The following is a 26,110-nucleotide window of genomic DNA, read 5'->3' as shown; positions in this document are numbered from 1 at the left end:
GAGCCAGGTTATAAGAGTAAAGTGCTCACCGTTGATGTCAGCTTTCTCAAATCGAACCCAAATGACCTTCTCTTTTTCATCAGTAGGAGGCGCTCCAGTATAAGCCTGAACACAAACAAAAAAAAGTTAGATTAGACTATTCACCGTACAGAAGAACTTGGTACTTTGGTAACAGTTAGGGGTGGATAATATGATGGTTTAATTGGTTTAATCAGTTATCTAGGACAATTAGTAGCTTCAAATAGTTTCATGAGAGTTCACGCCTCACTGTGATTGGTCAGATTCACCTGTCACTCACTCGGCATAACAGAAGCTGACCAACGGAAAGTACGGCTAAGGAAATGTGGACCACAACTCAATATAATATAGCCATCCACCTCTGTTACTACCACATTTTCCGGACTATAAGTTACACTTTGTGAAATATATTTTTTTCTTCATTATTATCCTTTTTTTGGCTGATGCGACTTATACTCAGAAGCAATTTATATGTGAAATATGTTTTTTTCGTCATTATTATCCTTTTTTTGGCTGATGCGACTTATACTCAGAAGCAATTTATATGTGAAATATGTTTTTTTCTTTATTATTATGCAATTTTTTGGCTGGTGCGACTTATACTACGGTACTTGACGCTTTTCCACGTTCAAGTCACTCATAGCGCTGTAAAACCAAGAACCACTCACCCACTCACACATTCATTCATTCACGTGTTCATCTGTGGGAGCTAGAATCGCACTGTTAACCTGTGGGTCGGTGGATTTAACCGCTCTACCAATGGTGTTTAGGTCACAAACTGTCGGCTGCTACATACCTGAGGAACCACATCTTGAAGGAATGTCACCACGCTCTCCATGTACGACTGCTCCCTGAAACAAAAATGTTACGATCTCTTAAACGGCCCATATTACGTTAATTTCTGATCTGTTCTAATGTCGTTTCCTCGTCACTAACGAAAATTGGAGTTGTGTTTTGTTTCATTCACACATGTTTAACACACGGACCCTGCAGATTTAGACACAGTTCTTCTCTCCACACACCTTCGCTAGAATCATTTGGATGATTTCAATCCCGGAAGTGTCAATCTCTACTGAAATAAAGGTTAAAAAGGAGCTGTTAAGTTGAAAACGACCACTTGATGACATCACAAGGTGGGACAGAGCGTTTTGAGCTTTGGCGATAATAATACTAATAATAAACTGTTACTCAAACATGTGTGAATGAAACAAAACACAACTCCAGGTCTGTTTTTGAGGAGGAAACAGCGTTAGAACACGACTTAAACCTCACAAGAGTCCATTTTGTGTAATATAGGGCGTCAAACTGAAAGTGAATCAAGGTTTTCACTAGTTTTTCTTGCTCATGGGGTCAACACTGGTGAATAATTGTAAGATCATAATAACAGGTTTCTGATATCGTGCCATCCCTATTACAGGACGATAACAAATATGATATAAACATGTTAGTCCTTACGTGAATGCCTGAGCCCTCACCACCACTCCTCCTGCACAGCGGCTGGGTCTGCGAGGAGAGTCTGTGGCCATTTTCACGCGGATAAAAACCTGAAAACACACAAAAATATCACGTTACACACAACATACTGTAGCTACAGCTGCCCTGGTGCAAAATGACACATGTGGCAGCCATATTGGGCCACCAGCCTCTCCACAACACATTTTAAAGCATTATATTTGCTAGAGAGATATATTGCGATAAACGGTAATATTGAAACTACGTTATACCAGATACAATTAAAATAAAGCAAGATAATGCAACTACAAGTATTTTCAAATAAACTGTATCAAATAAATATCAGAATGAACTAATAATTAGTCATAGAAGTGACTTATTTAACTCTCTACAGGTCAAAACTTAGCGCATTATAACAAAAATAACTAAAATCTTAACAATTTTGCAAAGAAAAAGTACAAACGATAAACACTGAGCACAAAATATATTGTTCCAGCTTTAATAAACTGGAACCTAAAGCAAAAAATACTGATGTATGTTGCCCAAGGACACAACAATAACTGGAATAAGTAGGAGACAGATTGAAACACTGAGACTTTTAAACTTCTGATGTTTATGGTTTGGCCTGTACAAAAATATCTTCAGTTAAGATGGTTCACTCTGCTCAGTACTGTGTTTTTCTAAATATAAAAATGTCAATATCGCAATACTGGCTGACGCAGTAACTGATAATACAAGAAAATAAACATGTGGAAACAACACAAAGGTCTCCATTTTACAGTAATGTGCTGTTTTTGAAAGAAAAAAGACAAAAAAGGCAGATTATGAATGTCCTTATCAAGTCCTACAATAGATTTTGGTTGGACTTGGTGTATTTTCTGTGAAGTTTATTACATAGTTTGACTAAATGAAGGCATAATTTAAAGAAGTACTATGCAACTTTTCGTTTGGGGGATCCGTCAACTTCTTGTTTCTATAGAAATGTCATACCTCAAACAGATCTAACTTTTTTTTTTCAATTACACGTGGTTTTATCGCTCAAATATACCAAGAAAAACAGGCATTTTGACTGCGAGCGGGGTTGCCACTCCACAGATATGACCTGTAAAGTGGCCTAGGTTTGGTCTCGATGATGATAGAAAGGTTCAACATTCCACAGCAGGTAGCAGACCCTCCATCAGCAAAAATACTGATTAACTGAACTTACTGTGTCAAAAAGTAAAAATACTGCAGCAACAAAATGAACACTATACAAAATACAATACAAAAGTTATCAAATAGTACATGTGTTCATATCGTACTATTATTAATTTTGTATTAATCCTAATATTGATCGAACATAAGGGACTGCCACTCCACAGAAAGACTTCAGTGGCTTCAGAGTCTTCTAGTTATTTGGACAAAGTGAGACTCGACTGAAAACAAGCTGTTCCAGTCCAAAGCAGTGGCCAGCGGAGGAATCTGGTCAGAGCTATAGAGAAACACACTACGACACACTACGACACTGACAGCGCTGGTGAGACAGGGACTTTAAGATGCATTAAGTCCATCTCTAACTGCTGTACAGCCTAAACACCGTTTGATCTGCACCTTCTACAGCAGAAATTATACGGTAAGAAACAAAACATTCCCAATTTGTGAGCAGAGCAACAGAGCTCGCGATCGAACGTCAAAACTGTTACCTGTCAAATGTGCCAAAAGTCCATAGGAATGCATTAGCAACAACAATATAAAAAAAAGTATGGGCAAAAGAGCTGTGAAATACCCAAATAAACTGCTGCAACACTACATGGGATGAATACTTTGAAAGTGCATTTAGTTACAGACAGACGTAACTAAATACATGTGCGGAAATTCGTGTTCTGAATACTCATTTAAAGTAACTGTAATCTGGTACAGTTTCACATTAACAGCTTCTTTTACCTTCAGTTCAGTGGAGATTGACAATTATCTAAATGATTCCATGCAACAACACAAGTACCTACTATACAAACATTGCAGCATCACTTTAAGCTGTCATTACATCACTTTATATGGCAAACACCCCGTCTATTTCTATGAATGAAGCCAGTTTCTTTCGACACAAACCATATCAGGGCTGGATCATGTGTGCACAGCAGAGATATGGCTCAAATAACGATGCACATGCGACTGTTTTTAGCCTCTCATCTCCTGTAAAGCTGGATCTGTATCGCAATGACAGGGCTAGCCACGCTTTTAAATCACAAAATGTATAAACCAATGAGGCTATGACATGATTAAACATTGGATTTTGTTGAGAAATGCGTACAAAAGCTGCCAGGTTCGAAAAACAAAGCTAATCTTTTGCTAAACTAACTGTTGGATGATGAGAATCCTGCGGCTAGCATGTTAGCTGTAGCTGAAAAACATTGGCATTATTACAAAAACGTTAGCGATAAAAAGGTAAACCACGAGATGTACTTTTAAACTTCAATGTGACACGTTTATAAACTTACAAAACGGCGCGTAGGACGGTGACAAACGCTTAAACTTCAGCGGTGGGATAAAACTAGAGCTTCACAAAAACAAAACAGACTAGATTTGCGGAAGTGTGTGTTCGCGGCGCAGCCAATCAGAGCGCGCCAAGCATCCGTCTCAACCAATCAACGCACGGCAGAGGCGGGGTTTACGGGAACGTCATTTATTATCGAACACCACGTTTTTAAAGCCCAGTTTCTTTCTTCTCTGTTTTTACTTTTTGAGTGGATATTTTATGGAGTTTGTGCGGCTCATTTGGATGCAAACTATAGCACCTATTCTGTTTTTGATCATTTATGTTAATGTTTAATTTGGTTTTCAATAAATTATGAATAAATCAATAATTGGCCCAATACACTAAAAAAGTGCGTTTTATGTGAGAGGTTAAGTTGTAATATTCTATTTATTTAATAACAGGCGATCATGTTGTTTATTGATTTGTTATTACTATGGTTCTATCAGGGAATACATGTATATATTATTGTTAATAATATATGCACTTTGTTTTTCCATGTAAGCTCCCTGGTTCTTGTAAATAGTTTTTTTCCCTTTCTATTCCTTCAATATACTAAAACGGGATGGGACTAAATGAGCATGGTATAGTTTTGACAAGCACTTTTTAGGGGCTTTGATTAATTATGTTTTATACAATTCTTGAACTGGAAAAAATGTGCCTGTAATCTGTTTTCTTCCTGAAATAAAATATTCATTAAAAAAAGAAAATTATCTTGTATTTACATATCTGGTTGGTCTTATTTTGATGACACACTTTAGGTTGTGGGTTATTCACATTTATTGTTCTTTGTAGTGAGGACTTCTGGTTTGTAAGTACAGTCAGATGTTCAGCATTAAGACTGATTTTCTGGAGGGTCTGGGGATTTGTTCTTCTCTAATAGTTGGGGTTTGGTTTGATGAAAACATATGGAGATAGTGCACATCCCTGTCTAGTGCCTGTGTGCAGTGTAAAAACAAAACTGTTTTTGTTTGATTATTTATGAAATAATCATAAAAATGACTTTGATTTGTGATTGCAGGTCATTGTAGCTCATGTATATATATACAGCCACATGTCTTCACTTTGCCAGTGCCCCACTCCCTCAGCCCTTCACACCTCTGCCTCAGCCCATCAGCCCACAGCTCCATGGACTGATCCACCTGGCTGACTGACACTTCATTACCTTTATTATTGTAATGCTGCCTTTTGTCTTGTGGGGCAACATAATGTCCCTCTCTCATGTGAGTTTTGCACCGCCCTCAAACGCTCCCGACTGGCTGCTGTGGTCCAATCAAAAGAGTGGAGATGGGTGAAGGGAGGAGCTTTTAACCAACTGCAGCAATGTTCAGAGACGGAGAAGGGGTAGTCACCGGACACAGAAGAAGCTGCTCTATATGCCAGGCCTGAAACATAACTATTGACTGATTAAAAGACTTGGAGAACTCTCTGCCTCTACTCCTGTAAGTATATCTTATCTGTTGTCCAGGTGGGGTCAAAGATGGTTAAAACCCTGTCAGTTTTTTCCGGAGGCAAACTGAAAACAAGAGTCCAGAAGAATTAAGCAAATTCTCAATTCAGTCTGTTTATTTTTGGCTCAAGCAGATACAGGCTTGATTCAAGTTGATTTTCCTCACCGTCTCTTGTTTTATCATGGCCAGTGTGGCTCTTATATACACAAAAGCCCAGAAACCTCTTACAAGATAGAAAAGCACCACGTGTCCCACGCTCTTAATAATTAACATGCTGTGTATAGACATGAACATGTTATCTGGGTTCACTGAAGACAAAGTAAACAAAACAGGTGTGCTTATCTGATCTTCTGATTACAAACATATATGTGGCTTTTCTGAGTACGTATGGCATTCCACGTTGGAGTCTCCACGCAGGCAAACAGGTCAAAGTATAATTGTCACATAGATTTATGTTACGACCCATGGCTTAAAGAGTCACCAAGAAGTTATAGATTGACATAAGACTTGTTTTTATTTTACAAAAATGCCATTTAATAGCTTGATGTACCGAAAATCTGAAAAAGGTCCTAAGTTAACCGCCTCTGGACCGGTCTTGTGTACTGGGGAAGGGAGAGAAGAAACACAAATTAGAGAGTGGTCCGCTGTTTTACCCTGGCAGTGACATCAGGTGTATCTGACAGTAAGACAAAAGGCCATTACAGTTACTTCTAACAATATTACATAAAAATTAAAACTTATTCATAGAAACTGACAACTTGCTTGTCGTACAAATACACGTCAAAACACAGTGTTTAGGTCATTTACTACATTAACATCTACTTTCCTTTGTTCTAATGCAGAACTACAGCACCCGAGAGAATGAAGTTCACATGTGACCAGTGTGGAAAGATGTGGCCTTTTGCTTCCAGTCTCAAAGTTCACTACAGAACTCACACAGGAGAGAAGCCATTTAAATGTGACCGGTGTGGAATGGAATTTCGACGGTCTGATCATCTGGATCGACACATGAGAGTCCACACGGGAGAAAGGCCATACAGCTGTGACCAGTGTGGGAAGGCATTTAAACAGTCTAGTGCACTAAAAGTACATATGAGAATCCACACAGGAGAAAGCCCGTACAGCTGTGACCAGTGTGGGAATGAATTTAGAGACTCGGGTACACTCAGAGCACATATGAGAATCCACACAGGAGAACGACCGTACAGCTGTGACCAGTGTGGGAATGAATTCAAACAGGCTTTTGCACTCAGAGCACATATGAGAATCCACACAGGAGAAAGCCCCTACAGCTGTGACCAGTGTGGGAGAGCATTTAAACGCGCTGATGCACTCAACATACATACGAGAATCCACACAGGAGAAAGCCCCTACAGCTGTGACCAGTGTGGGAAGGCATTTAAAAGTGCTGATGCACTTAAAGTACACATGAGAATCCACACAGGAGAAAGCCCGTACAGCTGTGACCAGTGTGGGAAGGCATTTAAAAGTGCTGATGCACTTAAAGTACACATGAGAATCCACACAGGAGAAAGGCCATACAGCTGTGACCAGTGTGGGAATGAATTCAAACAGGCTTTTGCACTCAGAGCACATATGAGAATCCACACAGGAGAAAGCCCCTACAGCTGTGACCAGTGTGGGAAGGCATTTAGAGATTCGGGTACACTCAAAGTACATATGAGAATCCACACGGGAGAACGACCATACATATGTGACCAGTGTGAGAAAGCTTTCTCTCATTCATCCAATCTGAATAGACACATGAGAATTCACAGTTGTTCTACACTGTATGAGTGTGGTCAGTGTGAAAAGGCTTTTAAAACATCGCAGCAACGCTCCAGTCACTACCGAACACACACAGGAGACAAACCATACGACTGTGAAGAGAGTGGGAAGGCTTTAAGATCTGTGAGGAACCGTCTGAACCAAGTTTCCAGACTGAAGAGAAAAGCAGCAGCTGTGACCAGTGTGGGAGGACCTGCTCATCTGAAAGTGCACTGTCTTGAACACACTAAAGGAGACAGAGCTGCTGAGGCTGGATCATGTGAGGCTAAAGTCAGACTCAAAAAGCTGGAGATCAGGCTTCAGAGACTCCAGACTGTGGAGTCGACCTCTGTGTAGAGTCAAAAAGTACAGACATTATGTTAAGATTAAGATTTTTTTCTGATGGCTTCAACACATATATTCAAGTTATATTATGTTATCTCACTGTTCATTTTAAAGGTACTGTAATGTTCACTCTTTATTATAATCATTATTTTCAACTATGTAAACTATGTAATCTGCACTAATGTTTGTTCTTGAGTCTTGCAGAAAATGTCTTTTGAAAGTGCAGGATCCCACGGGAAGAAGGTCACTGTGAAACCCTAAAACAGAAACATCATGGGAGGATGTTTGTGCGAAGGGGAAGAGTGACCTTCTAGAAATGCAATAACAGAATATATTTCTCTGTGAATTTCGTCATATGTTTTTGCATTTGTAACTAGGTGTCGTAACGGTGCGGATAGGACCAAAGGATGCAGACCAGAGCAGTTTTAACAGTGTTTATTTACAGCGGTGAAAATGCAGTCTTTAAACAGGTCACAAGAACAGGTACAGGAACCGGGGAGCGGGAGACGGGTCAGGCGGGTGCGGTGCAGGTAGAGGCGGGCAGGACAGGACCAGGACGGGGATAGAAGCAGGTGCGGTACCAGGGCGGGCGGAGCAGACGAAGACCAGAGCGGGGAGCGGGTGACAAACCAGAGACCAGGACCGGACAGGAGACGAGACGAGCAGGAGACGAGACGAGCAGGAGACGAGACGAGCAGGAGACGAGACGAGCCGGAGACGAGACGAGCAGGAGACGATACCGGGACTGGAACGTGACGGCAGGAGCTGGGCGAGTGGAGGCAGGAATCTGGAGGGTGCATAAATCCAAATGAGCATTTGCAGGAAAGTACCAAATAACAAAGCTTAGCTAGAAACATTCACGTTTTACACGCGGACGGTCTGGCACCGAGTGTAGACTGCCAAGCCTTCTTGTACTCAGCAGCAGGTGGTGGTGATTAGGCTGATGCACCCCAGGTGTGCACGGGAGGAGTCAGGCACTCCACCCAGCTCCAGACACACAGGTAGGGGAGGGGGAGAGAGCACGGGAGGACAGGGAAAACTGACATCATGACAGTACCCCCCCCCTAAGGTCCACCTCCTGGTGGACCCCCAGGCTTGTCAGGATGAGCGCGGTGGAAGTCTCTCACCATGTCGGGATCCAGAATGCGTGCCCTGGGCACCCAGGATCGCTCCTCCGGACCGTAACCCTCCCAATCGACGAGGTACTGGAGGCCCCTACCACGGCGACGAACGTCAATCAGGCGGCGGACGGTGAACGCCGGGTGGCCGTCAATGACTCGGGCGGGCGGTGGGGGATCGGCCGGAGGGCACAGGTCGCTGGTCCGGACTGGTTTAACCTGGGAGACGTGAAAGGTCGGATGAATCCGGAGAGACGGGGGTAACTGGAGGCGCACCGCCGATGGATTTATGATCCTCATGATCTTAAACGGTCCCAGGAATCGGGGGGACAGCTTACGGGAGTCCGTCTTCAGCGGGATCGTCTTGGCGGAGAGCCAAACCATCTGGCCAGGTTGGTATACGGGCGCCGGGACACGGTGGCGATCGGCCGTCGCCTTAGTGCGCGCTCCAGCCCGAAGAAGGGCCGCCCTGGCCTTCTTCCAGATCCGGCGACAGCGCTGGAGATGGCGCTGAACAGACGGGACGGCGAGGTCCCTCTCCTCCGTGGGGAAGAGAGGGGGTTGGTATCCCAGCGATGCCTCGAAGGGGGACATACCAGTGGCGGAACTCACGAGGGAGTTGTGAGCGTACTCTATCCAGGGCAGGTGAGTACTCCAGGTCGCGGGGTTGGCGGAGGCTGTGCACCGTAGAGCCGACTCCAGGTCTTGGTTGGCCCGCTCCGTCTGCCCATTAGATTGTGGGTGGAACCCGGACGTGAGGCTGACCGTGGCCCCCAAACTGTCGCAGAAAGACCGCCATACCTGAGAGGTGAATTGGGTCCCTCTGTCGGACACGATGTCCACCGGGATGCCGTGGAGTCGGAAGACATGACTGGTCAGCTGGTCGGCAGTTTCTTTGGCTGTGGGGAGCTTAGGCAGGGCAACGAAATGGGCGGCCTTGGAGAAGCGGTCCACAATGGTGAGAACCACCGTGTTCCCCTGGGAAGGGGGAAGGCCCGTCACGAAGTCCAAGGCGATGTGGGACCAAGGGCGACGAGGAACTGGGAGAGGATGCAAGAGACCAGAAGGGGGTGAGTGGGAGGCCTTGGCCCGAGCACATACCTGGCAGGCGGCGACATAAGCCCGGGTGTCTGTGTCCATCGTGGGCCACCAGAAGCGTCTCCTGAGGAGGGAGAGAGAGCGACCGGCACCAGGATGGCAGGCGAAACGGGAGGCATGGACCCACTGGAGCACCTGAGACCGGACAGAATCGGGAACAAACAGTTTATCTGGAGGGCCGTTACCTGGGTCGGGGTCGTTGGTCTGGGCCTCTCGGACGGTGTCCTCGATTTCCCAATGGACCGCGGCCACCACACACGAGGAGGGGATAATTGTTTCTGCGGTGACCGGGCTATCCTCCAGGGCGAACTGGCGGGAGAGGGCATCTGGTTTGACGTTCCGAGATCCGGGGCGGTAGGTGAGGAGAAAGTTGAAGCGGCTGAAGAAGAGGGACCAACGAGCTTGACGGGGATTGAGGCGCCTGGCGGACTGGATGTACTCCAAGTTTTTATGGTCGGTCCAGACGATGAATGGTTGCTCCGCCCCTTCGAGCCAGTGGCGCCACTCCTCCAAGGCCAGCTTTACGGCAAGGAGCTCCCGATCCCCCACGTCATAATTGACCTCGGCCGAGGACAATCGCCGGGAAAAGAAGGCGCAGGGACAGAGGCGGTTGTGGGGGTCGAACCTCTGCGAAAGCACGGCCCCCACTCCCGAGTCGGAGGCGTCGACCTCCACGATGAATTGCCGTGAAGGGTCGGGCTGGTGCAGGATGGGAGCGGAGGTAAATAGTCTCTTAAGCTTCTCGAAGGCTGTCTGCGCCTCAGGGGACCAGGCAAACTGCAAAGCAGGAGAGGTGAGTTTAGTTAAGGGCGAGATAACCCTACTAAAATCCCGGATGAAACGTCTATAAAAATTGGCAAAGCCGATAAATCTCTGGAGCTGTCTCCGGTTGGTAGGAATGGGCCACTCAGTGACAGCCTGGATCTTTTCAGGATCAGCTCTTACTTGGCCCCGCCCCACAATGAAGCCCAAAAAGCTGACCTCCTCTGCGTGAAACTCGCATTTCTCAGCTTTCACGAACAGTTTATTCTCGAGGAGGCGCTGGAGAACCTGGCGAACGTGCTGGTGATGCTCCTGGAGGGACCGCGAGAAAATCAAGATGTCATCCAAGTAAACAAAGATGAATCGGTTAAGGAAATCACGGAGCACATCATTGATGAGGGCTTGGAATACGGCAGGGGCGTTGGTGAGACCGAAGGGCATAACCAAGTATTCGAAATGTCCCAGGGGTGTCTTGAAGGCCGTCTTCCATTCGTCTCCCTCCCTGATGCGCACCAGGTGGTACGCATTCCGCAAATCCAACTTGGAAAAGATGGTCGCACCGTGGAGGGGCGTAAATGCCGAGTCCAGTAGGGGTAGCGGGTATTTATTCTTTACAGTTATATTGTTCAGACCCCGATAATCAATGCAAGGCCGCAGGGATTTGTCCTTCTTGGCCACAAAGAAGAACCCCGCTCCCACGGGTGAAGTGGACGGGCGGATGATTCCGGCAGCAAGGGACCCACGGATATAGTCCTCCATTGACTCGCGTTCAGGTTTAGACAGGTTATATAGCCTGCTAGATGGTAGTGGGGCACCCGGCAGGAGGTCAATGGCGCAGTCATATGGGCGGTGGGGCGGTAAAGAGAGGGCCTTGCTCTTGCTAAAAACCTCCCCCAGGTCGTGATATTCAGCAGGCACCGAGGACAGATTGGGGGTGTCTGGGGACGGATCGGCGACAGGAACGGACCTCCCGGCCGGAGGGAGGGCGGACCGAAGGCACTTGGCGTGGCAATCGGGACTCCAGCCCGAAACTCCGCCCCTGGCCCAATCGAAAACAGGGTTGTGGGCGCGTAGCCAGGGGTAACCAAGGACCAGAGGAGAAGCGGAGGAGGACAGGACATGAAACTGACGGTTCTCTTGGTGGTTGCCGGACAGAATCACGGTGACAGGTTCTGTGATGTGGGTGATGTGCCCCAGAAAACGTCCATTGAGCCCCTGGGCATTTAAGGGGCGTTCGAGGGGCTCCAGGTAGACCCCGAGCTGCTCCGCGACTTGGGCATCAATAAAGTCCTTCTCAGCCCCGGAGTCGATAAGGGCGGAAACGCATAAAGTCTCTGTGCGAACGCACAGGGTGGCGCTGAGCCGCAGTCTATTAGTAGAGTCCAGGATGTGTTGCTCGCCCACCAGTACTCCCAGCGCTACTGGTGGGCCCCCCCTTTTGGCCGAACTGGGCAAGTGACCACATAATGTCCGCGCTCACCGCAGTAGAGGCAAGCCCCGGCCAGGCGACGCCTCCGTTGACGCTCCTCGGCCGACACAAGGGTCCTGTCGAGTTGCATGGGCTCATCTGGCGGGGGCGGGGCAGCGCGTGGCTCCGGCGGGACCGGTGACCGGCGTCTCTCTCGGCGACGAGCCCGTAGCCGGTTGTCAATACGGTGAGTGAGGGAGATGAGGCTCCGCAGGTCGGGGGGTTCGTCCCGGGAAACCAATTCATCTTTCAAAGTCTCGTTCAGGCCCCGCACAAACACAGCCCGCAGCGCGCTGTCCGTCCAGTCCAGCTCCGCCGCATGTGTCCAGAATTCAATGGAATAATCCGCTACCGTCCTGGAGCCCTGGCTGAGAGTCAATAACCGGGAGGCAGCATTGTCCTGGTAGTGCGGGTGGTCAAACACCAGCTTAAACGTGGACACAAATTCATTAAAATCCAGGCTATCCACAGACGTCTTCATTAGGCGCGCCTCTGCCCACTGGAGAGCTCTGCCCCGGAGTAATCCACATATATACCGGATCTTGGTGGCCCCCGAGCTGAAACGAGAAGGGCATTGCTGGAACATGAACTCGCACTGGAACAGGAATCCGCGACAGAGGTGAGGTTGTCCAGCATACGGCTCCGGATCCGTGCCTCTCGGCTCCGGGAGGCGTGGCGGCGCTCCAGCTGCAGCAGGCGGGGTGACGAGGAGCGCGGCCACCTGGTGGTTAAGCTGTGCCACCTGCTGGGACAATGTCTGATTTAGCTCCAATAGAGTTCGAATGGATTGTTCATGCTGACCCAGCACCGCCTCGGGGTGAGAGTGCGTGAGGCGGCGCGTCTGGTCCGGGTCTGAGCCTGCTTGGTCCATAGTGGCCAGACCGTTCTGTCGTAACGGTGCGGATAGGACCAAAGGATGCAGACCAGAGCAGTTTTAACAGTGTTTATTTACAGCGGTGAAAATGCAGTCTTTAAACAGGTCACAAGAACAGGTACAGGAACCGGGGAGCGGGAGACGGGTCAGGCGGGTGCGGTGCAGGTAGAGGCGGGCAGGACAGGACCAGGACGGGGATAGAAGCAGGTGCGGTACCAGGGCGGGCGGAGCAGACGAAGACCAGAGCGGGGAGCGGGTGACAAACCAGAGACCAGGACCGGACAGGAGACGAGACGAGCAGGAGACGAGACGAGCAGGAGACGAGACGAGCAGGAGACGAGACGAGCCGGAGACGAGACGAGCAGGAGACGATACCGGGACTGGAACGTGACGGCAGGAGCTGGGCGAGTGGAGGCAGGAATCTGGAGGGTGCATAAATCCAAATGAGCATTTGCAGGAAAGTACCAAATAACAAAGCTTAGCTAGAAACATTCACGTTTTACACGCGGACGGTCTGGCACCGAGTGTAGACTGCCAAGCCTTCTTGTACTCAGCAGCAGGTGGTGGTGATTAGGCTGATGCACCCCAGGTGTGCACGGGAGGAGTCAGGCACTCCACCCAGCTCCAGACACACAGGTAGGGGAGGGGGAGAGAGCACGGGAGGACAGGGAAAACTGACATCATGACACTAGGGTCCCTAAGTTAATAAAGGGAGGAGAAAAATGGTGGGGGCCTTCAGAAGGAGGGTGCGAGGTGATTCTGTAACTGAAGGTTTTTGCCTCCCCGCTCTTTCTCCTCAATATTGAGACAAAATAATCTTTCTTGTCTTCTCTTCTCTTTTGAACTGTAATATAGGTTAAAAAGGTGAACCTATCATTTTCAAACAAAGCTTTTTTTTTATCCCAAATTTTTCAGCTGGAATTTACTTTGTCCATCTTATTTTTTCATTTTTCTTTTTTCTTTCTTTTTTTTTTTTTTTTAACCTTTGTTTATCCTTTCATTTCTGGTTCACAGAAACACTCTTATGAGTTACCCCACAACAAAGTTTATTCTTCATGGATGCTGTGATGACAATATTAAAAGTAAAAGAAAGAAAATGAGAAAATAAAGTCTACATTTTATTTTAGACCAATTGTTTGTCATGTGTTACATATGAATTAAGGAACTTTAGAAATGCCACAAATACATACACACAAAAGGCTGAAACAGTGTGAGCTTTTCTTACATAAACATTTGTAATTAAGTTGTTGATTATTGGTTGTCAATCAATCAAACACTTCCAAATTATGCAATACAAAACATTCTGTTTTCATGGGATTTGTCTGAGTGCCTTCAGATGAATAATCAATAGGCTTAATAATTACTTATTTAAATTATTTCATCACCTCTGATCAACAATAATTTGCCTTTTTCATAAATTCTTATTCCTTTCTGGGGATTTATATTTAGGCCACCGTACACTTAAAGATATTCTCTTATGAGTTATTCCCACCAAGGGGAAAAAATCAAGTTCTAAAAAATCTAACCAGGACCAATGAAGTGATTGGTATTTGTAGCGTAGTTAGTAGTTGTATTATGGTTTTCTGCTTCTGAAGAGTGCAGACACAGACCTTCTTTGCTCCTGCTGCTTCCTTCTTTACTTTTCTTTTTAATCATTTTTCCTCTTCTAGTACTGGTAGATTTGTTTAGTTATGATTTTCTTTTAAGTAAACCAAGACTTTCAAACCATTTTTACATTTTTAACTAAGTTTCTGACGTACCAGTGACATGTTGGGGGGAAGAAACCAAAGGAATTATTTCTCCAAACGCTATTGGAACTATCAACAACAAATGAATGAGTTACGAGCACAGATGTTTGTTTTAGAATCTGAAAAAGGACTTCACTGAACTTCAGATTTGAATCTGAAACACGAGTAAACAAAAAGGGTGGATTTGTGTGCGCCTTTCTTCGAGAAAATTTGGTCACTCACAGGTTGTCATTTGGGGTGTTTTCATCTTTTGAGTTTGTTTCCTTTAAAATGCAGCTAAAACAATCCCCCTCCATACTCTACTTAGTCATATACAAACCTCCCCAGCACTGTCTGAGTTTTACTGATGATTTTACTGAGATCTGTCAGTCGTATGCACAGACTTTGATGTTTTAGTCATTACAGGTGATTTTAATGTACGTTTGGATAATGTGTTTGACAGAAACACTAAAGAGCTCAGTTCTGTCCTTGAAACCTTTGGTCTGACTCAGCATGTCAGCGAGCCCACCCACAACAGAGGACACACTCTGGACCTGCTCATTACAAAAGGAGTAAATATTTCAAATGTCATTGTGGTGGATGTTGCTCTGTCTGATCATTTCTGTGTCTTTTTTGACCTGTCTGTTATTCCCAAACCAGCGGCTGGTCCTGTAGTTGTTCAAAGGAGACACATGCAGTGAGGCAAATAAGTATTTGAACACCCTGTGATTTTGAATGTATTCCCACTTAGAAATCATGGAGGGGTCTGAAATTTTCATATCAGGTGCATGTCCACTAACAATCTAAAAAAAAATAAATCTGGAAATCACACTCTAAGATTATTTTTTTAATTTTTATTTTTTTCTTTTTTTTTCTTTTGTATGTTACTGCTGCAAATAAGTATTTGAACACCTGAGAAAATCAATGTTAATATTTGGTACAATAGCCTTTGTTTGCATTTACAGAGGTCAAACGTTTCCTGTAGTTTTCACCAGGTTTGCACACACAGCAGGAGGGATTTTGGCCACTCCTCCGCACAGATCTTCTCTAGATCAGACAGGTTTCTGGGATGTCGCTGAGAAACAGAGTTTGAGCTCCCTCCAAAGATTTTCTATTGGGTTTAGGTCTGGAGACTGACTAGGCCACTCCAGACTCTTGATATGCTTCTTATGGAGCTGCTCCTTGGTTATCCTGGCTGTGTGCTTCAGGTGATTGTCATGTTGGAAGACCCAGCCACGACCCATCTTCAATGCTCTAACTGAGGGAAGGAGATTGTTCCCCAAAATCTCGCAATACATGGCCCCGGTCATCCTCTCCTTAATACAGTGCAGTCGTCCTGTCCCATGTGCAGAAAAACACCCCCAAAGCATAATGTTTCCACCCCCATGCTTCACAGTAGGGATGGTGTTCTTTTGATGGTAATCATAATTCTTCATCCTCTAAACACGGCGAGTGGAATTGAGACCAAAAAGTTCTCTTTTGGTCTCATCTGACCACATGACTTTCTCCCATGACTCCTCTGAATCATCCAAATGGTCATTGGCTTAACACGGGCCTGGACATGTGCTGGTTTAAGCAGGGGAACCTTCTGTGCCGTGCATGATTTTAAACCATGACGTCTTAGTGTATTACTCACAGTAACCTTGGAAACGGTGGTCTCAGCTCTTTTCAGGTCATTGAGCAGCTCCTCCCGTGTAGTTCTGGGTTGACTCCGCACCTTTCTTAGGATCATTGAGACCCCACGAGGTGAGATCTTGCATGGAGCCCCAGTCTGAGAGAGATTGGCAGTCATGTTTAGCTTCTTCCATTTTCTAATAATTGCTCCAACAGTGGATCTTTTTCACCAAGCTGCTTGGCAATTGCCCCGTAGCCCTTTCCAGCCTTGTGGAGGTTTACAGTTTTGTCTCTTGTGCATTTTGACAGTTCTTTATGCAGCTAACACCTCAAACAGAGGCTTCTAATTTAGAATAATAAGTGGAATGGAGGTGGACTTTTTGAAGGTGGACTAACAGACTAACAGATTCAGACTTGAACTTTAACAGCCACATCAAATCAATAACAGCTGCAGCTTTTTACCACCTAAAACATTGCAAAAATCAAAGGTAAACTGTCAAAACCAGACTTGGAGAGACTTATCCTGCATTTGTGTCCAGTAGGTTAGACGACTGTAACGTCCTGCTCACTGGCCTCTCCAAATGAGCTTTAAGACAGAACAGAACATCCAGAACACTGCTGCTCGGGTCTAGACTAGAACCAGGAAGTACTTCACACATGGGTCCTGTGCTCAGGTCTAGAACCAGGAAGTACTTCACACATGTGTCCTGTGCTCAGGTCTACAACCAGGAAGTACTTCACACATGTGTCCTGTGCTCAGGTCTACAACCAGGAAGTACTTCACACATGTGTCCTGAGGTGTCGTGAGGACGTCTGGTTTGTAAGTACAATTCATTTCTATTCCAACTCGACCTGACCCTAGAAATTTAAACAAAGGCACATTCATTGACGTGATCTTAACAAACAAACCCCATGATTATAAGACAAATGGTGTTTTTCCACTTGATTTTAGTGACCGTTGTCCATTTGGATGTATTTGGAATACAAAAGTGAAAAAGACACATGCATAAAAATGAGAGGATCCTATAGACATTTCAGTGAGCAGGACTTTATCTCTGATCTGTGTTAGAGTGATATCGAGCTAATGTCACCATTCCATGGCCCTGATATGGCCTTAAAGTTTAGTTTTCTTTTTTATATATATACATTGAATGAAATTGTTGACCGCCCAAAAGAAAAACAAAAAATAAATGCAACAATCTTTGGTTCAGCTCAGAAATTGCAAGTTTAATTAGAGAAAGAAATGCTGCCTGGAAACCTGCACACACAACTAGAGCAGATTTGGGCATTTTTCTGCAAAAAGAGAAATAAATGTTTATCAGCAGTTTCCAGCAAAGTCCTGGAGGACAGTCAGATCACTCTCAGAACCTAATATTCATACATTACCAAACCAATATTTTATGAGATTCAGCTGTTGTAGTTTCTAAAGAGGAAATACGTGATGCTTTTAATAGGCACTTTATCTCTGCATGTGACATTTTGGATAATAATGGTGATCCTTTTGATCTTGATTATGTTGAATCTGAACCTCGTCCATAGACCCAAAGAAGTCCACGGGAGCTGACGACTTTGACCCAAAACTTCTATTACCGACTGCCCCATATTTAATTCAACCTTTTTTACATATTTTTAATTGATGGACTCAAATGGCAGTTAAAACAGAATAATGGAAAACTGCATGTTTAGCCTTTAAATTAAAAGGTGGGACAACTAAAAATGTATATCATTTCCGGCCAATATCCAAATAACTTGCAAAAGTTTTAGAAAACTTAGTTGCAAATCAAGTTATAGTTTATTTAAACAAATGCTCCATTTTGAATCTTATCAGTGGGGTTTCAAAAAAGGGCATAGTCCTGTTACTGCACCACAAAAGTTTTAAATGACATGACCCAGCCTATAAAATCTGATATATGATTAAACACATTTTCCTCTCGTTCTCGCTTTTACTGCCTGGAAGCTCCGTTACTATAGCAACCCGAACACTCGCGATACTTCGCGGTATCCCCATGCGGAAGTGTGACGTCAGTGCAGGAAACAAACAGCAGATGCACCGGTGTGTAGATGGAGGAATGTTAGCGCGGAGAACGGCTGTAAGTAGATAACTCCTCAAACCTTTCATGTTTTATATGTCTATATCTGAGTTTTGTGTCCCTCAACCTGCAGATCCCACTGTGACCGCGTCGTGTTACGGCTTTAATCAAAGGAACTGGTGAGTGTTGTAGCTAATGCTAAGCGGCGCTAACGTTACTTTTTAGTGTTTTGGCGCACACTGCCTCCGTTTTCATTGTGCGTGTCGGTGATTTAAACATTTAAAGTGTTGGCTAATAATCACCTGAAGTACTGTCTCTCTTTCCTCTGAGCCAAACCAGATCTTCTTAGCCCAAAATGATGTTTTGCTTGACACACGTGTTACATGTACTTAAGGAGTAGTGGCAGAGAGTTCTGGAAGTCCTTTAACCAATCAGTCAAAGTTATGGGACAAAGCCTGACATATAGAGCAGCTTCATCTGTGTCCAGTCACTGCCTCTTCTCTGTCTCTGAACATTGTTGCAGCTGGTTAAAAGCCCCTCCACCCATCTCTTCTCTTTTGACTGGACCAAGCCAATCGGAGCATTTGAGGGTGTTGTAAAACTCACATGAGAGACGGACATTATGCTGTGGCACAAAACAAAGGGCGTAATCAGGGTAATTAAAGCCGCACGCGGCGATAAAGGCCTTCGCCGCCCCTCGGGACTGTGGGATACACGCCACTGCGAAGACCCTGCCTCTCGTCCCCGTTTACATTGCCCCTCTTTCCCAAAACAGCGTCTATATCAGTGGTTCTTAACCTTGTTGGAGACACTGAACCCCACCAGTTTCATATACACATTCACCGAACCCTTGATTGTTGAAAAAACTTTTTTTTTTTCAAATTCAAGACATATGTATGTTTTACTGGTGCACAGAATGAATCGTGCATTAACATAACTGTGTTCAAAGAATAAAACCAATACAATGCATGAACTCACAACAAATTACATACATACCTTTTCACAAAGACATGACCTTTTTTAATACTACCACACTGAAATTATTTAAATTTTTAACCTTATGTATTTCAATAATGAACTTATTGTATTTTTGCTATTTATTATTTTGTAACATTTTCACACACACCCATCATCTAATTTCCATCAGGCTAGAATAATAATGAATATTTACTGCAAATCAGTGACTTCTGCTGTTGAATTTGAGAGACCAGGTCAGAAACCTGTGGCTTCACCTTGACAAGTGCCACTCTCAAGTCATTTTCACAGTAAAGTCTGTTCCTTTTCTTAGTTTTTATGTCGTTTTATGTTTTTATGCCGTTCAAACGGCTCATTTAAGTTGGGCAGGTACTTCGATAGACACATCAAAGGTGCATTTGTTGAATTGGGCCAACATCTGAAGACGCTCGCAGACCGCTAATCATATGAGTCGGGTGTGTGTCTTGACCTCCGCCGAACCCCTGAGACTGACTCACCGAACCCCTAGGGTTCGATCGAACCCAGGTTATGAACCACTGGTCTATATCATACTACTCCACTCATTACAATGAGCGTATATCTCACATTGTCACGTCTGCCGGGTTGGAGATACAGCTCTGTCCTTATTGGGTTTTTTGTTCAGTATGATGTGTGGAATATGTGTACCAAATTTCAATGATCTATGACAAACACATTTTTTCCATCCCAGTGTGCTGTGGAGCAATTTAATGTGTCAGCTGTGTAAATTGTGTATCACTGCGTTCAGATCATCCTGTATCATCAGGTAAAATTTTGCAAAGACTGGGTTCCGCTCACAATGGCCGACTTCCTGTAGCATTTAGGGAAGAGACATAATATAATTTTTGACTTGTCTTGACATGGGCTCTGCTTGTACCAAATTTGATTTGTCTACAATGTCTATGTTGTGCCTCCCTAGTCATCCAGGTCTGATCCATCATAAAAGCAAACGTTAAATCTGTCAACTGGACAAAAAATTGTAGAAGTGAAGAGGTTTCACTGCTCATCCAAGCCGCTTCTTCAGTTCTGGTCAGATTGCTGGTGGACACTTCTTTATATCGATCTGAAGGGAGGAGCCAACTACATTGAAACTGTAAACAGCTGTTGTTTACAGTTTCAGTCTTATTGGGCCCTCATTCAGCCTTAGTGGGTCTACTGGCTAGCTCTATTGTTCTCATTATTTTCTTTGTTTGCTTTGGGTCTGAGGATGGAGTTGTATAATGGGGCACAGGTGAACTCTTCTTTGAACAGGGGCATGAGACGTCACAATAAAGGTTTGTCATTGCTGTAATGGATTTAGATTTTTGAGCTGGCGCTATTGAGTCATTTTGAAGCGTTCATGATGCTTCATTGGCTTTTTCCAAACAAAACTCTGTGAAAGAGAAATATTTTCTTGAAATTTCCTAATTTTGTTGAAAATTCAACATGACTAAACCCAAAGTTATATTCAAAATGTAATTGATATTCTTTAATCACACATGTGTTTAGTGTGTTTTGGCCAAATTTGAAGTGTTAGTGATGAAATTTGTGCGAGGACATGTCCTAAATGTGAGGTTGTCTGCTTTTGTCATTCCCAGGTTTGATCCAGTATGGCTGACTTCCTGTACGATTTAGGGCGGGGCCATAATATAATTTTTGTCATGTCCTGACATGTTCTATTTTTTGATGCAAGTGTCTGATTTTTGTCGATTTCCTTTCTAATTTGGGCTCCCACTGGCCTCATGAAAATCAAAGTGTGAGGTGGCGCTACTGAGTCGTCTTTCATTATTTACATAAAACTACAGCTGAAAAGATTGCAATAAAAAATAATTCTTAAACATTTTTTATCATTATTATAACTATACTTTTTGACTGTACACATAGTTCAGCTCCAGTCTGGAGTCTCTGAAGCCTGATCTCCAGCTTTTTGAGTCTGACTTTGGGCTCACATGATGTGGCCTCAGCAGCTCTGTCTTCAGTCTGCAAAATGTAGACATGTTTCAGACGGTTCCTCACAGAAAAGCCTTCAGTCGTATGGTTTCTCTCCTGTTTGCATTCGGAAAAGGAGAGTTGCTGTGATGTAAAAGCCTTTTCACACTGGTCACACTCATAGTCGGTGCCAGGGGTGAATTCTCATGTGTTGATTCAGAAAACACTTTCTCACACTGGACACGTGTAAATTTTCCCCAGTGTGGATTTTCATATGTCGATGGAGGTCACTAGATTGTTTAAATTCCTTCCCACACTGATTACAGCTGTGACATTTCTCCTGTGTAAATTCTGTAGTGTACTTTGAGTGCTGAAGCCTTGGCCCACGTCTGTCCACACTGGTCACATGTGAACTTCATCCTGTAGCTCTGCATTAGAACAAAGTAAAGTAGATATCAATGAAGTAAATGACCTAAACACTGTGTGTTTCGATGTGGCTGTGTACTACAAGCAAACTATGTTGAATGAATCAGTTAGTGTTCCATTTTCATAGCATCATTTTGTTCTCTCAGTAGCTGTGACTACCCCTGGCTTTACCCTTACACCAGGATTGGCATTTGTAACATAGTTAGTAATTATACTTTTAGGAAAGGGGTTATTAAAATTGTCCATATAAAAAGCATATTCTGTATTTAAATGTCTGGTTGGTCTTATTTTGATGACACACTTTAGGTTGTGGGTTATTCACATTTATTGTTCTTTGTAGTGAGGACTTCTGGTTTGTAAGTACAGTCAGATGTTCAGCATTAGGTCTGATTTTCTGGAGGGTCTGGGGATTTGTTCTTCTCTAACAGTTGTGGTTTGGTTTGATGAAAACATATGGGGACAGTGGACATCCCTGTCTAGTGCCTGTGTGCAGTGTAAAGACCTGTGAAATAATCATAAACATGACTTGGTGATTGCAGGTCATTGTAGCTCATGTAAATATTTGATTTTTAGCCTCAGGAGGCTGTAGTGAGTCAGTGATGTAAACCTGCTTTTTTAACCCATCCCCCTCTCCTCCCCCACACAGCCACATGTCTTCACTTTGCCAGTGCCCCACTCCCTCAGCCCTTCACACCTCTGCCTCAGCCCATCAGCCCACAGCTCCATGGACTGATCCACCTGGCTGACTGACACTTCATTACCTTTATTATTGTAATGCTGCCTTTTGTCTTGTGGGGCAGCATAATGTCCCTCTCTCATGTGAGTTTTGCACCGCCCTCAAACGCTCCCGACTGGCTGCTGTGGTCCAGTCAAAAGAGTGGAGATGGGTGGAGGGAGGAGCTTTTAACCAACTGCAGCAATGTTCAGAGACAGAGAAGGGGTAGTCACTGGACACAGAAGAAGCTGCTCTATATGCCAGGCCTAAAACATAACTTTTGACTGATTGGTTAAAGGACTTGGAGAACTCTGCCACTACTCCTGTAAGTATATCTTATCTGTTGTCCAGGTGGGGTCAAAGATGGTTAAATTCCCTTGCAAATGTTACCTCAATTTATCTTTTGCTACTGTTTACGACCCATGGCTTAAAGAGGCACCACGAATGTAGAGATTGTCATAAGACTTGTTTTTATTTTAAAAATATGTCATTTAATAGGTTGATGTAAAGAAAATATGCTAAAGGTGCTAGGTTCACCACCTCTGGGCCAATCTGGTGTCCTGGGGAAGAGAGAGAAGAAAGATAAATTAGTGAGTGGTCCACTTTTACCCTGGCAGGGACATCAGGTGTCCATGACAGTCAGACAAGGGGCCATTACAGCTACTGGCAACAATATTACATAAAAATTAAAACTTATTCATGCGAACTGACAATTTGCTTGTCGTAGAAAGCCACATCAAAATACAGTGTTTAGGTAATTTACTACATTAACATCAACTTTCCTTTGTTCTAATGCAGAACTACAGCACCCGAGAGAATGAAGTTCACATGTGACCAGTGTGGAAAGATGTGGCCATCTGCTTCCAGACTCAAAGTTCACTACAGAACTCACACAGGAGAGAAGCCATTTAAATGTGACCAGTGTGGGAAGGAATTTCAACATTCTAGTAACCTGGATCGACACATGAGAATCCACACAGGAGAAAGGCCATACAGCTGTGACCAGTGTGGGAAGGCGTTTCAACAGTCTAGTGCACTCAAAGCACACATGAGAATCCACACAGGAGATAGGCCATACAGCTGTGACCAGTGTGGGAAGGCGTTTAAACAGTCTAGTGCACTCAAAGCACACATGAGAATCCACACGGGAGTAAGGCCATACAGCTGTGACCAGTGTGGGAAGGAATTTAAAGAATCAGGTTCACTCAAAGTACATATGAGAATCCACACGGGAGAAAGGCCATACAGCTGTGACCAGTGTGGGAAGGAATTTAAAGAATCAGGTTCACTCAAAGCACATATGAGAATCCACACGGGAGAAAGCCCCTTCAGCTGTGACCAGTGTGGGAAAGCATTTAAACGAGCTGATGCACTCCAAATACATATGAGAATGCACACAGGAGAAAGGCCATACACATGCGACCAGTGTGGAAAGGCATTTAAATACTCGGGTTCACTCAAATTACATATGAATATCCACACGGGAGAAAGGCCATACAGCTGTGACCAGTGTGGGAATGAATTTAAAGAGGTTGGTGCACTCAAAGTACATATGAGAATCCACACGGGAGAAAGGCCATACACATGTGACCAGTGTGGGAAGGCTTTTAAACACTCGGGTTCACTCAAAGTACATATGAGAATCCACACAGGAGAAAGGCCATACACATGTGACCAGTGTGGGAAGCAATTTAAATATTCTAATGTCCTCCATCAACATATGAGAATCCACACAGGAGAACGACCGTACAGCTGTGACCAGTGTGAGAAAGCCTTCTCTATTTCATCCAATCTGAATAAACACATGAGAATTCACAATTGTTTTAGACTGTATGAGTGTGGTCAGTGTGAAAAGGCTTTTAAAACATCGCAGCAACGCTCCAGTCACTACCGAACACACACAGGAGACAAACCATACGACTGTGAAGAGAGTGGGAAGGCTTTAAGATCTGTGAGGAACCGTCTGAACCAAGTTTCCAGACTGAAGAGAAAAGCAGCAGCTGTGACCAGTGTGGGAGGACCTGCTCATCTGAAAGTGCACTGTCTTGAACACACTAAAGGAGACAGAGCTGCTGAGGTTGGATCATGTGAGGCTAAAGTCAGACTCAAAAAGCTGGAGATCAGGCTTCAGAGACTCCAGACTGTGGAGTCGACCTCAGTGTAGAGTCAAAAAGTACAAACATTATGTTAAGATTAACATTTTTTCAAACAAAGCTTTTTTTTTATTACAAACTTTTCAGCTGGAATTTACTTTGTCCATCTTATTTTTTCATTATTTTTATTGGTGGTGTTTTGGTTTTTTTTGTATTTGTTTAACCTTTCATTTTTACTCTTGTGTGTTACCCCATAACAAAGTTTATTCTTCATGGATGTTGTGATGACAATATTAAAAGTAAAATAAAGAAAATGAAAAAAAAAATCTACCTTTTATTTTAACCAATTGCTTGTCATGTCTTATGTCTTACATATGTATCAAGGAACTTTAGAAATGCCACAAATACATACACACAAAGGGCTGAAACAGTGTGAGCTTTTCTTACATAAACATTTGTAATTAAGTTGTTGATTATTGTTTGTCAATCAATCAAACACTTCTAACTTATGCAGTACAAAACATTCTGTTTTCATGGGATTTGTCTGAGTGCTTTCAGATGAATAATCAATAGGCTGATGTAGAACAAGAGAAAGGTATTTTTCTGACATACTGGGAGTTGTAGTAACAACTCTTGTGTCCTGTTTTCAACAGTAAACAGATTAACAAACCCCCCAGCTCCGCTGCCGTTAGAACTAATTTCCACATCTAAGTGCAATGAGTTTGCAGTATTCCTTAATGACAAGGTTCAGGGCATTAAAAATGCCATCAATTCCACGACTGAAATAACAACCCAGCACCACCTAGACACTTAGAGCGGACTCACTTTGCACCTGAAACTGACAAAACTGTCCAACAGATCGTCACCAGTCTGAGTTCATCTACATGCTGCCTCGATGTGTTACCCACTAAATTTCTAAAGTCTGTGCTCAACAGTTTGTTGTCACCACTCACTTACATAGTTAAAACTGCAGTTATCAAGCCTCTCTTAAAGAAGAGGGGTGTTGATGCGACGATACTGAACAAATATCAACCGATCTCAAATCTGCCGTTTTTAGACTAAGTCCTTGAAAAAGTGCTTATCAACAGCTTATTAAATTTATCCAAATAAACAACTCCTTTGATGTTTTCCAGTCAGCCTAAATTGTTCATGATCATGTACTGCAATGTATTCCTTTCATTTTAGGAAAGTAACTGCATTTTGAATACCACTAAAACGAAGAGTAGCAGTCCATGTATCTGTTACTTTCCAACACTGAATACTGGCAAATACATTTTTCACTCTACAGTTGTCGCTCACTATATCACGGTTCACCTTCCTGTGTCCTGATTGGCTAAGGGACTGTAGACCATTGTTTCCTGTACAGCACTGAATGTGTTCAGTCAAATTTACATAAATGTTATTATACAAAAAAGATTTTTTTTCGAGCTTCAGTCATTTTATAATGTTGTTAACTCCTCAAAAACAGACCTGGAGTTGTGTTTTGTTTTGTTCACAGGTTTGTGTTAGTTTATTATTAGTCTACATCTCCAAAGCTCAAAATGCTCTGTTCCACCTTGTGATGTCATGAAGCGGTAGTTTTCACATTAACAGCTCCTTTTACCTTCAGTTCAGTGGAGATTGACAATTTTGTAAATTATTCTATTGAAGGTGTGTAGAGTTTCAAAGTACTTCCTGTGTTACCACATGATGACATCACAAGGTGGGACAGAGTGTTTTCAGTTTGAGAGAAGAACTCA

The 26,110-nt window shown here is 43.9% G+C and overlaps 2 protein-coding genes and 1 long non-coding RNA gene across 3 annotated transcripts in view; 2 read left to right on the top strand and 1 right to left on the bottom strand.

Moving 5' to 3' along the window:
* The window catches only part of bcas3 (BCAS3 microtubule associated cell migration factor), a 223,165-nt gene extending 219,142 nt beyond the window's left edge, over positions 1-4,023 (bottom strand). The window contains exons 1-4 of the mRNA XM_033976611.2: positions 3,948-4,023; positions 1,474-1,562; positions 815-869; positions 30-105 (exon numbers count right to left, since the gene is read on the bottom strand). Of these exons, the coding sequence (XP_033832502.1) occupies positions 30-105; positions 815-869; positions 1,474-1,544 (202 nt within the window). The 5' untranslated portion in view covers positions 1,545-1,562; positions 3,948-4,023. The remainder of the gene's footprint in view (positions 1-29; positions 106-814; positions 870-1,473; positions 1,563-3,947) is intronic.
* A 2,277-nt stretch (positions 4,024-6,300) lies between these two features.
* LOC129456157 (zinc finger protein 271-like) lies at positions 6,301-24,449 on the top strand. The gene is made up of 3 exons (XM_055225828.1): positions 6,301-7,555; positions 18,370-18,415; positions 23,227-24,449. Exons 1-3 carry the CDS (start codon positions 6,325-6,327, stop codon positions 24,440-24,442), a joined length of 2,493 nt encoding a protein of 830 aa, XP_055081803.1. The 5' UTR covers positions 6,301-6,324; the 3' UTR covers positions 24,443-24,449.
* Positions 18,202-23,223, top strand: LOC129456767 (uncharacterized). The gene is made up of 3 exons (XR_008648927.1): positions 18,202-18,296; positions 18,370-18,415; positions 23,077-23,223. It is a non-coding gene; the product is annotated as an uncharacterized LOC129456767 (long non-coding RNA).
* Positions 24,450-26,110: the final 1,661 nt, after the last annotated feature.

This window comes from Periophthalmus magnuspinnatus, chromosome 13, assembly GCF_009829125.3.
Source record: "Periophthalmus magnuspinnatus isolate fPerMag1 chromosome 13, fPerMag1.2.pri, whole genome shotgun sequence".
Classification (NCBI taxonomy): domain Eukaryota; kingdom Metazoa; phylum Chordata; class Actinopteri; order Gobiiformes; family Gobiidae; genus Periophthalmus; species Periophthalmus magnuspinnatus.
Note: the sequence above shows the minus strand (reverse complement) of the source record. Positions and strands in the feature narration are given on the sequence as shown.